Source organism: Myotis myotis, unplaced genomic scaffold (genome assembly GCF_014108235.1).
Source record: "Myotis myotis isolate mMyoMyo1 unplaced genomic scaffold, mMyoMyo1.p scaffold_m19_p_8, whole genome shotgun sequence".
Classification (NCBI taxonomy): Eukaryota; Metazoa; Chordata; class Mammalia; order Chiroptera; family Vespertilionidae; genus Myotis; species Myotis myotis.
The window spans coordinates 53,507,486-53,522,290 of record NW_023416390.1 but is presented as its reverse complement, the minus strand read 5'-3'; the positions used below and the strand labels follow the sequence as shown (position 1 = coordinate 53,522,290).

Here is a 14,805-nt window from a genome sequence, read left to right as displayed (position 1 = left end):
GGTTCTGCTTCCCGGCATATGTCGACAGTTTGGCTCAAATAAACGCACAAAAATTCTTTACAGGTTTCAATGTTTTTTTTTACGTTAACACTGCTAACACTGTGTTTGACTCATGAAGTCTTCCATTTGTGACCCCTAGAATACCTTGCCTGGTGATGTACCTGGGGTCTACCTTTAAATCAGTATAAAGTCCCACATGAACTACAACTATAGTAGCTGTATCATACTCATTCATTCATTTTTTTTCTGAGTCTTATTGACCAGTTTAGTTTTAAAAAATCACTTTAGATTTGTGTTAAAGAGTTCCATCCTTCCCAAAACCTGTTAAATCCTCATTTTAAAAAAGTATAGATCAAAGATTGAAGGAAAAAAATGGAGAGGATATGGGCTTCAACTCTGTGAGACTTTCAATTCAATCACATTTTTAACAAGTTGACTAAATAACTGTTTAAAGAATTTTGTTGATGCTTTTTAAAAAATGTCATAACACATAACTAAATTACCAGAAACAACCAAAAAGTATAAAAGAAGGCTTAAAAGAGGAAGGGTATTTGTCAATAAGCTAGCTAAATATAAAACATTTCCTTAGGCAGTTGGCATGGGTGATATACTAGTTTTATGGCAAGTAACGAAACAGTAGGATTTATGCTGCCCAAAGTTTGGAGTGTTCTAAATAAATGCTCTTTGCAACACAGATGAATAATTCTGTCAACTTCTAGTCTTATTTTAAATCAGTAAGTGTAGAAGAAAAATATGAGATTGTGGCACAAGGAATTTGCTACTTATAAGGAGTAAAGCTAGACCCAACTAAGGGCTTGGTTTATACCCCCTTTGTCCTGACATTGCTTATACCTGTTGAGTTGTTCTTGAAGCAAATCCAACCTTTGTTCCACTTCCCCACAAGTGAGGTCACTTTCGGTTTCAGAGATCCCCCAGGCAGTTTGCTGAGGTGCTGAGTGACTCGACTCATCGGCCTGAGTCCGGGCATTTTCTTGCTCCCAGCTTCTTGTGTCAGAGATATCTGTGGGAAATAGCAAGAGGGATGTCAACTTCTTTGTGTGCCCATTTGCATTGGTAATATAGACACCCACAATACAAGCAAGAAGAGATCTTAAAGTTTAACCCAAAGACAGAGACCCAGGTAGACTCAGGGTCCTCTCCAGGGACCACGACCATTTGCTAGCTCACCCAGAGCCTGCTTGCCACCCCTCTCAACCATTTCCAGATGATTAAAAACAGCTAGCCAGTTTTGAATCTTAAACACAACTTTGTCTTCTGTTTGTGCTAAGAGTAAACATGGATGGCAACCCAATGCTGATTAGAGAGCAGTGATTTTACGATTTTATGTTGGGAAGAAACAGCACCATTTGTTTGTAATGCTTCACACCTGGGTTTAAGATTTTAGGGCTTTTTCCCCTAGGGCAGCTTGCTAACTTCATGATTCAGAGTGGGCCCAAGAGAGGAGCCACGGGCAAGAGCTGATATTGAGAGGGATTCCTTCAGGCTGGGCAAGAGCTGATATTGAGAGGGATTCCTTCAGGCCAACCCAACTCAAGGTCAAGCCAAGAAACAATGAGCCATAAATGATGGGGACATTGAGTAAAGGTCAACAATGAGCCATAAATGATGGGGACATTGAGTAAAGGTCCTCTAGTCCCAGGATACTCTTATAAGTTTCTGTTTCTTGGGGCTCCTTCTGCACTGTCCTTTAATCGTCACATAAACTTCCAATAGGTTTTCTGTGTCTCTTGTATTTAGAATATTTTTATGTTACTAAACTTGAGCACATATGGCCAATCTGTTCATGTCCTCTTTTCAAATGTTCTGTGTGTCTGTTATGAGCCATTCTGCTGAATGCGGAGGAATTAAAGACAAGACACAGGCCCTGATCCTGAGAAATTCAGTTTATCAAAGTTTTGAGCATTTTTCATACAGAGATTTGTTTTTTGAGCTTCTTTTAATTTACTGTTTCTCCTACAATCTGTATTTGCGAGTTGTCAATATCTAAGAACAAATAATATCATTTTCCTATTTTGTTTTGCTTTTGATGACTTTTGCTATGCTTTCTTACCCTCTACATTTTACGTATTTTAGAGAAGGCTTAAAATGATTAAAAAGTTAGAAAACAGCCCAGCTGGTTTGGTTCAGTGGATAGAGCATCAGCCTGCGGACTGAAGGGTCCCAGGTTCAATTCCACTCAGGGGCACATGCTCAGGTTGCAGGCTTGATCCCTAGTAGGGGGCATGCAGGAGGCAGCCGATCAATGATTCCCTCTCATCATTGATTTTTCTATCTCTTTCTCCCTTCCTATCTGAAATCAATAAAAATATATTTTTTAAAAAGTAGAAAATAAAACTCATGAAAAAATACTATTGGAATTGGGAGTTTATTTTTCAGGTAAAGAAAGGGCGACATTTCTTCCTCACTGGGAGAACTGGTAGGAGGAAAAGATGATCTACAGAGGTTTTTAATTATCACATTGCAACAGATTTGAATTAGAGGTAGTGATTTTGGCTTTATAGACTTTTTTTTTTTTTTGACAGGGAACTTTGATTAAACTCTGCAGAAGTTATGTCAAGTTAAGGAATTTATATCCTTGGCTGATTAAAAAATAGATGAAAAGTAACTGATTTGGTGAGGATTAGCTATAATTTTAGAAATAGGGAGCAGAATGTGTAGGGCTTCTTGAAATCCCTTCCTTTGCTACAGTTTCTCCAAAGTACAGTCAGATAGCTCAAAAGCATGCCTTTCTCCAAGTCACAGACAAAATTCCTATATTCGTTTTATGATGGTTTTTCTATCACTATCCTTTTACTACTGAATACACAGAACTTTCTCTAATAAAGTGTCTACAATTTCCTACAATTTCTGCTTCAATTGGCTGAAGCTATAACAAAGGGATTAGCATACTCAAAGACAGCAGTGGAAAAATCTCAGGTTAGGGTTGCCTGTTCTATTGAAATAGCTAGCAGACCTCAGAGAGCATGCTGTGTATTCCAGAATGGTTTTTCATGATTAAAGCTTCCTTAGCCTATGGGATCCTGGTGTTTTGTTTTCGTTTTTAAAAGCAACAGTATATAATTTACTGAACTCCACAAAATGAAAATAAGCATAAAAATATAAAGTTCCTGCCCAGCTGGTATGGCTAAGTGGTTGAGTGTCAACCTATGAACCAGGAGGTCATGGTTTGATTCCTGGTCAGAGCACATGCATGGATTTTTGTGGGCTAGATCCCCAATCGGGGGTGTGCAGAAGGCAGCCGATCAATGATTTTCTCTCATCATTGCTGTTTCTATCTCTCTCTCCCTTTCCCTTCCTCTCTGAAATCAATAAATTTTTTTTTTTTAAAAATACAAAATTCCTGGCTGAAACCGGTTTGGCTCAGTGGATAGAGCGTCGGCCTGCGGACTGAAAGGTCCCGGGTTCGATTCCGGTCAAGGGCATGTACCTGGGTTGTGGGCACTTCCCCAGTGGGGGATGTGCAGGAGGCAGCTGATCGATGTTTCTCTCTCATCGATGTTTCTAACTCTCTATCTCTCTCTCTTCCTCTCTGTAAAAAATCAATAAAATATATTTTAAAAAAAATACAAAATTCCTGGAGTTTTAACTAATATATCAGCAGATTTTCAGTGAAAAGTATGACTTATTATTCACAGGCATTTCACATTTTAAATAAAAAACAAAGCTCTAATGTCCAATGGACTAGGTTTTCAATTTTGGAGCAGCAATGCCAAACAAACATTCAGAACACACATATTAATGGTCTGGAGATGTCAATATTTGTCCCTGTCTAGCTGCCTGCTGGCTGATTAATGTAGGAATTTTTTTTAAAAAGATAATAAGAACTGGTAGAATGAAGTTACATATTTTGCTCAAAAGTTTTGTGCTGAGAAAGTGTACAGAATTTCTGCTTATGCTTAACAGGTCTCTCATTTTTAAATCATCCTATCTAATAAAAGGGAAACATGGTAATTGGCGTATGACCGCTACCCTTCCCATTGGCTAACCAGGGCAATATGCAAATTAAGTATCAGCCAAGATGGCGGCTGGCAGCCAGGCAGCTTGAAACTAACATGAGGCTTGCTTGCTTCAGTGACGGAGGACTCCAATGTTCCCCGCCTGCCGCTGTAGGCCTCTGAGCTGCAAGCAACTATGTAACAAACATAGAAGCTAAACAAAAGCCCAGAAACCTGCTGGGCTTCAGCCAGCAGGATCGCAACATTGTAAGCAAAGGCCAGAAACCTACTTTCAGCAGCAGAGGCCTAAGAGCTGGAGCCAAGCCTCAAAGCTAAAGCTGGCCCAGAATAAAAAAAAAAAGAAAAAAAGGAGCGGTTGGGAGCTTCAGTCACCCCCAGCCTGAAAAGAGCCCTCAGCCCCTCACCCAGACTGGCCAGGCACCCCAGTGGGGACCCCCACCCTGAAGGGTGTGTGACCAGCTGCAAACAGCCATCATCCCCTCACCCAGGCTGGCCAGGCACCCCAGTGGGGACCCCCACCCCGATCCAGGACACCCTTCAGGGCAAACCAGCCGGCACCCACCCATGCACCAGGCCTCTACCCTATATAGTAAAAGGGTAATATGCCTCCCAGCACTGGGATCAGCGGAGCCGCAAGGCCTCCTGGCACCGGGATCAGCGTGACAGGGGGCAGCGCCCAAACCCCCTGCTTGCCCTGCGGCTCTGTGTGTGACAGGGTGCGGCGCCTCAACCTCCCCCCGCCCCCCACGGGCCCTGCTCTGTGTGTGACAGGGTAGAGCCATAACCTCCCCATCGGCCCTGCCCTGAGTGTGAGAGTGGCGGCACCCCAACCCCCTGATCCGCCCTGCTCTGTGCGTGACAGGGAGCTGCGTCCCAACCCCCTGATTGGCCCTGCTCTGTGCGTGACAGGGTACAGAGCCCCAACCCCCCTGCTTGGCCCTGCTCTGTGAGTGACAGGGGGTGGCGCCGCAACCTCCCCATCAACCCTGCCTTGAATGTGACAGGGGATGGTGCCCCAACCCCCCAATCGGCCCTACCCTGAGCGTGACTAAGGGTGGCATCACAACCTCCCGATCCACCCTGCTCTGTGCATGACAGGGGGCGGTGCCCCAACTCCCCAATCGGCCCTGCTCTGAGCCCGACCAGGGGCTGCACCTAGGGATTGGGCTTGCCCTCTGCTACCCGGGAGCAGGCCTAAGCCAGCAGGTCGTTATCTCCCGAGGGGTCCCAGACTGCAAGAGGGCACAGGCCAAGCTGAGGGACCCCCCTCTCCCCTGAGTGCACAAATTTTTGTGCACCGGGCCTCTAGTATATAATAAATTGATATTTAAAGAACAACGGTGGATCACATGGAATAAATGATACAGGCTTATATTTTTTCTTCAGCGCTCAAAGAAAAAAAACTGATCATGTTCACTTAGAAGACACGAATAAAATGTAAACTTAAATAGAGGCTTCCTTAACTATAATGTACTCTTTTATTAAAATCTAGATAGGTATGGTGTGCCTGTTTTAACAGCAATATGAAAAAAAAAGTTCAAGAGGGAAATCCTGCTTAGGGTCTTAAAAAAATGAACATCTTTCTAAATATAGCTCAAAAAAAAAAAAAAAAATCTGCACTCTGTTGCCTTGGAAAATGTTGCTATAGTTGCAAGATACTTTCCTGGAAATGGATAAACAGAAAGTAAACTTTCACTTTTCTCTGGATACACAATTTTCCCAGGGTCAACTTTTGACCTCAATCTAAGTATGATCAGAGTCTGTTTCTTTTTCTGCTTGTTTGTTTCTTTTTAGTTTTGCCTGAAAGGTGCTTTGCAGGACAAATGCCAGGAATGTGAGTGAGGGAAATTTCCTACTAACGAAAAATCTAAAAATTGTAGGGGGTTAGTGATTCAAATTGCAGCAGTTACAGGTGCACCCTACATGTTATTCAAATTCTCAAACATCCCTCATTACTTCACCTTAAATAATCATTAGGGAATGAAATTTGCAGTGGTTTAGTGATACTTTATTTGTTAATCATATTAATTAACCAGGTTGACTGTGTGTCACATTGATGTTATATGACATCAATTATATTTATTCAATTGACATGCATATTTAGCTATGCAGTTTCAAAGTAGTTATTTACTATTTGAATAAAGATTGCATTATAAATTTTTGAAAATTAAAAATTTACAGATATTAAAATTATTTGTTGGAATACTATTTTATTGTGCATGTAGAATAATTAAAAATAATTGGAAGAAGTGGCAAAGAAAAACATAAGATGAAGGGCATGAAAATTCAGTCAGCAGAGGTATTATAAAGTTGAATAAAATCCCAAAAATATATCTTCAATAACTTGTCACTTGAGGCTCAAAATCCAGTGGTAAAACTCAAAACATAGTTTTTAAAAAAAGTCAGGCCCACATTAGGCTGACTTTTGGAGATAGTAGAGATGGTTCATCAAGCTCTTCAGAACTTTTGACTTCCACTATACAACCTTTTCCTCTTTTTAGCACTTCCCAAAATTCATTTTCATAAATAACTAAAATGGGGCATTTGGTAATGACATCTAATATTCCATTCTTCCACTGTGATAAATGAGGTACTATTTTCACCCACTTCATCAAGATTTTAGATTGTCCAGAGAACATATTCTTAGCTTACTTCAATGTGGGGTCATGGCAAAAATTGATTTGATAAGATAGGGAAAGTAGCTGTGGAAAAATGTAAAGCCTAAACATCCAGGATTCAATAAGACTTTTGTTGTTAAATATAGTCACTGCAAATAATGGTGACATGGATAGATAATATTTACTTTGTCCCATAATTTTGCTATCCTGCTAGTCTGAGAACATCTCATTTTTACTTTATTTCTGTGATATTCTTTTGACTTTTTTCTATGCCTTTGATTTTTTTTTTTTATATATGCAGGGATATATTCAATGATTAAAGGTTTAGAAAAATAAAACCTGTGAGAAAATACTAAACCTAATTGGGGACTGTATTTCAGAATAGATAATTTATGCTGGTTATCTTGTTAACAATGACAATTGATTAGTTATTTGGAAAATATTCCTACCTTAAAGATGTGCAAACTGAGTCTTAGTGGGGTTTGTTAGTCACTTTTCCTAAGTTTTAATGGGAGCAAGTGACAGAGTTATAAATGGAACCCAAGTAATCTGAGCCACACCTATTCTCGCACCCACTAAAGAGATAAATCTAACAAGATCTGTAGATATAGCTCTGGTTATTCTAAGCTAATTGTTCTTCCAAGTGATAGTTCTCAAGTTTTTCTGAATTTCCCATCCTTTAGCATCAAATTTACATTCATTATTATCCTTCTCATGCATGTTTACTACAGCAAAACCCATATATTTGGGTGTTTCTTTTGGTGAAGATGTTAAATAAATGTATTCAAATGAGTTGGATCAAGAGCATACTTTATTTAGAGGTATTTCCACTAATTTTCTCATAATTCCCAGTAAAAAGAATCTTTGAGCACTTGTAGTGTTATTGCATTGGCCTTTCATGCTATAAGCCACCAGGCTTCTCCATGTCATTACATTAAGTGTGATTGGTGATAAAAAACAAAACAAACAAAAAAACCTCTCATGCTTGGGAATAATTACCACTATTCCAGAATGGTACAAACGATTTGTAGGTGATCTGAGATTTGAACTCTTTTTTTTTAAAATATATTTTATTGATTTTTCACAGAGAGGAAGGGAGAGAGATAGTTAGAAACATCGATGGGAGAGAAACATCGATCAGCCGCCTCCTGCACATCTCCCACTGGGGATGTGCCCACAACCCAGGCACATGCCCTTGACCAGAATCGAACCTGGGACCTTTCAGTCCGCAGGCCGACGCTCTATCCACTGAGCCAAACCGGCTTCGGCGAGATTTGAACTCTTTGCAAATATTTTATGAAATCGCAAAAGATAAGAGTAACATGTGTTATTGCAGTTATTTGTGAAAAGTCGCCATTTTATGATGAGCACCAAAGAGAGACAACCTGATTCCCGAGAAACTCAATTACCTTTGCAAGAGTGACTTCTTTTATCTATGTGAATTCTTCCTGATGTGGGCACTACTTCTTTAAAATTGAGTCCAGTTGCTTTCCCTATGCCTGGCGGGGAATCTACTATTCCTGAGAAGAGAGGCTTTTGTTCATCGTCAATGGAGGAGATGAAAGATGAAGATCTGCTTTTTTTCTCTTCTGTGTGTTTTTTTGAACTCTGATAATTTCTTATGGTGTCTCCAGAATCTTCAGCATCATTTGTACTGTTTCCTTTCCCAAAATCTATCAAGGAAAGTTATTTTATAGAAGATAATTAAATATGATACTCTATGCATATTACACTACTTATATGATGTTCTTTGAATAACTTAATTTCTATAAAATCACCAGAAAAGTTGTTCTTTCTCTTTTTTTCTGTTAAAAAAGTAGCTAATTACTAGACTTTTTCTTAATTTGGGGAATATTAGATTATTCTAATGAAATACATGATTCATTTTAAAATTAAAAGATAATCTGGAAAGTAATAATATTTTATTTCAGGGAAAAATAACACTGTAAGATAACTTGCAGGCTTATGCCTGCTGCTCAACAATTACTTTTATTCTTGAAATCTGATGCATTATCTCTTAAGGAAATAAAAAGGGAGGAGAAATGTGTCCCAATTCTAAAATATCAGCACTAGGCAGCTTGTTGTTTGTTTTTAAATTTCACTCCCTGGCATCTGTAGAGACCTTCATACATTGCAAAGGTGTAAACTGGAAGCTCTTTGTGCTAAAGGCTGGCAGCTGAATTTCAACTGCAGACATCAATGTAATGGCCTTGGAATTCTGGAGTTTGTTTGTGTAGCATGTTGCAAAGAACATAAAGCTAAATACAGTAATTAAGGTGGGTTTACCAATTACATTATAGCCAGTAGTGCCTATTAACTGTTTTATGCAGAAATATCAGGATAATTTCAGCCCTTAAGTTTGTGTTAGAATGTATGTCAGCAAGAACACTCAAAGAGACAAATACCAGAGGTTGTTTCCATTAGTTTCCTGGGGAGACAGTATAATTCTCCATCTGGTTACTGCTAATAACTAACCAACATACTATATCACTTTCTAGAGAAATGGTTGAGACAGTGTCTCCATCTACGCTCTGACTGGTTGTGCTTGCTTTGGTTGTTATAGAAGGCAAAAAAACACACAACTGATTTAAGGCCACTCCAGAGACACTTCCAATTGTTTTTTAAAATTCCCATATGGAGTAGAAATTAGAGATTTTTTTCTTTATTTAAAAAATCATAATTTAAAATATGAGAAGCCAGAAAGCAACCCAGTGTAAAAATGGATAGAATTCAAAAGTCAGCCTCATGTAAACTTGTTATTAAGGAGTCAGTGTTCTGTCAATTAAAGTTAATATAACAAAAGGGGATAGCTCAATTTATTGTCCTTAAGAATTCACACTTGCTCAGTGACTTCATTTTTGCTGAGAAGACCACAGACCTTTCCGAGCTCAAGCACTGTAGACATCATTGATCACGCAGTGTCACTTATGTTTCTCTACTCAACCACTAATCTAATTGTTGTAAGTATTTCGATCAGCTCTTCCTGCACAAACCCTCTTCCCTCCAGAGTCACTGACACAGCCTCTTTCAGCTTCTGAACTTCATTCTTGTCATTTCTTCCTGTTTACTTTGATGGTTAACTTCTCCCCTCCTGAAAATTTGATCAACATTCCCCACTTTATGAATATATAATTTTGTTCCTTAAGAAATAATAGTTTCCAATTTTAGGTTGATAGATGTTTTTTTAAAAAGTAAAAGCTTCACTTTTCTAAATTATCCTCATATCTGCCAAGTGAATTGCAGCAGTTTGCTGCTGCTAAGTAAACCTTTGTGCAGTTTGACCACCAGGGGCGTTTGAATGAGCTTTTCTTTTAAACACCTTCAAGGTATCTTTTCTGGCAGAATCAAATGCAGACTGATTTAACCATTCATTCATTTGGCTCTAAGTATGAAAATGCTAACGTTAATATTTGTGTTGAATGTAGCTTAAAAATATTGAATCACTTTGTCTCTTTGGCTTGAGAGGTCTTGGAAGGCCTCTGTAGGTTTTTAAATCCTCACACATCACCAGTAAAATGTCCTTGTTGGACTTGCTCCATGAACCTCAGTCTTTGTTTACAAATTTATGGTCTAATTTTGGATGCTTAGGGACAAATTCATCAGTTAACATATATTGTTAAATTAAATTGTAGTTTGCTGACTTCCACTCAGGTTAAGTATTCACAAAATGTGGTGAGTGAAGGATTATTATTTAGTTCTAAAGTGAAATGGAGATTACTTCATGTTCTTGGTATCTAAATCCTTTAGCAAAAATTCCATGTAAAAGCAGGATCATGAAAGAAGAAGAAATCGTTTGATATCTTTGAATTGTTCCACTACTTAAGGAGAATTCCTCCATCTTTATTTCCATGTTCCTTGCCACCTGACAGTCAGCCAGCTGCCTCCCAGAACACAGACATCTGAATGGTTTCTTTGATGCAGCTTGTCTGCAACAACAATTTTTTATTCCCTACTAAATAAATCACAGCTTCATCTTCTATCATCTACAATGAAAGTGGAAATGACAATCTATTTGTGGGTTAAAAATAGAAACTGCTCAGGCTGAGGCTGGAGGTTGGCTGATGGAATACATGAAATTGGGCTGAAATGCATTCTAATGAGCTTCCAGGTACCTCTAGATTTTGATGGCCTGTTTCATTTCTGCCTTTTTTTAGTTAAAGTAAATTATTTGATGGCTATTAAATAGTATTAGGTACCACTTTTTTCTTAATGCTATTTTTATTCTACTTAGAAATATTGTTCTGAGAGCATTGATCTGAAAGTGTTTAACATTTTCCTCTTTGCTAGCAGCGAGGTTGTCTAATCACTTGTTACCATCATTTTGGAAAAAAAAAAAAGCCTGTTTAGTTAAGCCTGAAAGTTCCTTTCTGATTTAGATGACTGAAAACTATTTTTAAAATCTTTTGTTTCTGCAGGCTGACAATTCATCTTTCTTTTCCTCATAGGACACAATTCTAAAGCATTTTGTGATTGGTCCTGCGGTGTCTCTCTGTGTTCAGAATGACTTGAACAGCACAGAAAAGGAGTGTCCAGATGGAGTCTTTCTCTCAGATTAATTACCATTTTATTTGTCAGAACTAACAGGTAGATCAACTTCTGGACAAAGGGAGACATTTAATGCACTCTCTCAGCATCTGAATGTTAGATTTCTTACTGGTAACAATTTTTCAAAAAGCTGAGCATTTCCAGGAAGATGCATTTTAAAAATTGATTTCATTGGAAAATTGACCTCTAAAATATATTATTTCTTTAGATTTCAAATGCCTTACTTTCTCTCTAGTTTCAAAGAATGAAGACTAGTATCATTTTTCTGTACAAATAAAAGATGAAAAATTTAAAACTACCTTAAAAACAGAAATAAAGATACACTTATAAACTAGTATTGCTGAAATGGATGAGAGATAGTCACTATTTGTTATTAGAGAAGATATTCCAGAGAGGCCAAAGTATAATACCAATATATTTAAATAATTTAATAAAATTATAATTATACTTATGCCTGTTCTCCAAAAATAAGTTTAACAATGTATATATTTATTCCTTACTTCAATAACTTTCATAGAAGTTATTTTATTTTGGAGAAACACTTTCAAAGCTTACTGACTTTTGAAAGACCCTGTGAAATCATTAATCACTAAGCTACTATTACAAAGAGAGAAAGTTTATTGCTAAATAAATGAAGTGCCAGGTGTGATGAGCTCAAGATATTTCCACTCTCATATTTTGGGACATTACATGTATTCAGTTGAAATATATAGAAGTGCCTGCCAATTTTAATAAAAATTATATGGGTAGGAAAATGAGAAAACTGCAGCCTTTCTCCCCTATTCTTATAATGTGTAAATAATATATCTTAAAATGGGTTCCTGTTTTCAAGGCAATGTGTGGTACCATCTAAGTCCAGTGGAAAGAGGATGATGAACATTTTGTTTTACTTTAATTTCCACTCCTTTGGTTGGCATGGACACATCATTAACAGTATTTTGATTATTTTTCCTTGTTTCTTGGATCTGTTACATTGCTTTTCTCATTGGCTTATTCCCTGACAAATGGTTATTGATTCCCTAAATCAATCATTAGTAACAACTTTGATACTAAATTTTCTGTCCCTAGAAAGAGTTGAGCAGACTATTTCAAATGTTTGGTCACAAAAATGCTATTGGTAAAAATGTGTGTGTGTGTGTGTGTGTGTGTGTGTGTGTGTGTGTGTGTGTTTGTAGCTCATGTGCCATTATACAGGGTGGAGCACACATTTTGTTGTATTAATATATTATCTATGTTATAAAATATGAACAATGTAAAAATTTAAAAGCAATATTCCCAGTAACCCAGTGGGTCATAATGGCACACTCTGAGGTACGCACAATCTGATCTAACTTTGTAGACTCCTTAGAGAATATTTTCAACATGTTCTTACTGGCTATACCTCGTTTACTTCTATTCTACCCAATCATATTTTCAATGCTCGGGTCCACTCAATAGGTCATTGAAGATTTATTTTTATTCTTCATTATCTGTAACAATAGCTTTTTATTTCTATCTCAAGAACTATAGCACCTCCTGGTACAATGACCCTAGTCAAATTAGGAAGGTCCTGGGCACCTCCATGCCAGAATTTTAGGAAGGAAAGAGAGAACTACTTGATGATACCTTCAAAAAATATAAGGTGCCCGCCCTGGCCAGGTGGCTCAGTTGGTTGGAGTGTCCTCCTGTACACCAACATTTTGCACATTCAATTGCTGGTCAGGGCACGAATGGGTGGCAACTGATTGATGTTTCTCACAGCAATGTTTCTCTCTATCTCATTCTCTCTGTCTCCCTTTCCCTTCTTCTCTGAAATCAATAAAAATATATTTTTAAAAACATATTTTCAGATGAAGATTAAAGGAAATACAAGGGGTCCTCCTCAAATTGAGAACTAAACTGATGGCTCTTTCTTGTCAGGAAATGGTTTTATTTTTCCAGAAGAAATGCTAAGCTCCCAAGGACAAACCACTGTCATCAACAAATTCATTTTAAGAGAGAAGTGATTCAATATCTTAAGCTTCTATTTGTTCAAGGTTCTCTTTATACCTATTCTTTTAAAATATACCCTTTTAAATGTAAGCTCCTTAGCATCATGTGGTAGGCAAGATTGAAGGGGGTGGGGAGAGATGAGGATTGAAACCCAAAGAGTTTCAGTGCCTAGTTGAGTAGGTATGTAGTGAGGTAATGCTGTGCAGTTGATTGAATGGTGGTGCCACTGAAAGACATAGCAACTGATGGAGAGACAGGTTTCCAGGGGGACGTTGTGAGTTGAGTTTAGGAAATCTTGAGTTTGAGCTGCCTTTGAGATCTCAAGTTGATGGGTTAATAAGCAGTTGGGTATACTAGTATGAGATTGAAGCTTAGATGGTCTGGGATTAAATATGCACACTTCCTATGTGAGACTATTGTAAAACTGTAAGCATAAACATAGAATAAGAAGAGAAGAGGGCCTAGGACCATGCCTTAAGAAATTCTAGTAACTAATGGCCGAGTTTAAAAGATAATAATTTTCGATTGTTTCAAAGAATTAGTGAGAGTAGGAGGAAAACAAGAAGAGTGCAGAGTCACAGATGCCAAGAGAGAAATACATAAGAAGAAGAAGAGAATTGGTTTACAGTGATTCTGCTGAGAGGCCAAATGAGGTGAAGACTGGAATGTGTGATGGATCAGCATGAGGAAAGAGTGAAGGCTTCTTCAGGAAAGCCTTCTCCCATCTGCCCAGGCACAATTAGAAGTATCCTCATTTGGCTTCCCACGGAGGTTGGCTTACTCTGGTTACAGCACCTAGTGTTTATATTTGAAATAATAGAGGGTTTATCATCTCTCTTCTTCGGGAGGACAAGGGTTGTTTTACACCATTTGTTTCTCAGAGATGGAGTAGCTCTTTAAAAATATGAAATGTTAAATGTATGTTTGTTGTATTTATGAGTGAAACATAAAGAGTAGTTAAAAGGACAGAAAATTCTAGAGAGGACAAAGAATGGCAAGTACCTCAGAGAATACCATCTTCATGCATGTCCTGCATGTGTGAGGACTAAGCACTGAGCCTGTGAGAAGACTCTTCTCTCCAGAACACTCTGCTCAGAATTCTGAGGCATAGTTATTCAGCTGTTATTAATTGGCTTCCTTTAAAAAAATCTATGCTATTTCTCTGTTTGTAATGTCCTTGTAGCTATCAGATGGCTTTGTTGAATGACATTGCTGACAGCTGTCAATCAGGAACCATATCATTAGCTACTGAATAAGAGCAAAGGATTTGCCTTCCTAAAACCTGAATAAAGTTTCCCCTTGGCATCAGAAGTATAATGAGCAATTAAGTAAAAAGAGCTAATAACCACATGCTCTACAGTTCAACTTTATAAATAGAATGAATTACCTGTCTCTCCTTCACTATCAAATGATAATTTCCGTCTTCGTAGTTTACAGTTGTCTCCTTCTGAGTCATTCATGGACTGTGATCGTAGTAAGAGATCAGCCTTTGTTAATAGGATATGAAGATAAAATGGAAGATTATTCAATTTAAATAATATATTATCAGTAAACTCTTTACTATTTCATATGATTTCAACCACCGTGAGACTTAATTATTAGAGTATAGGCAAACAGCCATGATGCTTTGCTTAATGATTATCTCTAAATTATAAAGTAGACTGATAGAATAATTCTAATCATTTCCCATTTTC

General features: G+C 37.8%; 1 protein-coding gene across 1 annotated transcript in view; it reads right to left on the bottom strand.

Moving 5' to 3' along the window:
* KCNH7 (potassium voltage-gated channel subfamily H member 7) overlaps positions 1-14,805 on the bottom strand; it is a 407,166-nt gene that overhangs the window by 12,011 nt on the left and 380,350 nt on the right. The window contains exons 12-14 of the mRNA XM_036319925.1: positions 14,499-14,598; positions 8,005-8,256; positions 853-1,021 (exon numbers count right to left, since the gene is read on the bottom strand). Of these exons, the coding sequence (XP_036175818.1) occupies positions 853-1,021; positions 8,005-8,256; positions 14,499-14,598 (521 nt within the window). The remainder of the gene's footprint in view (positions 1-852; positions 1,022-8,004; positions 8,257-14,498; positions 14,599-14,805) is intronic.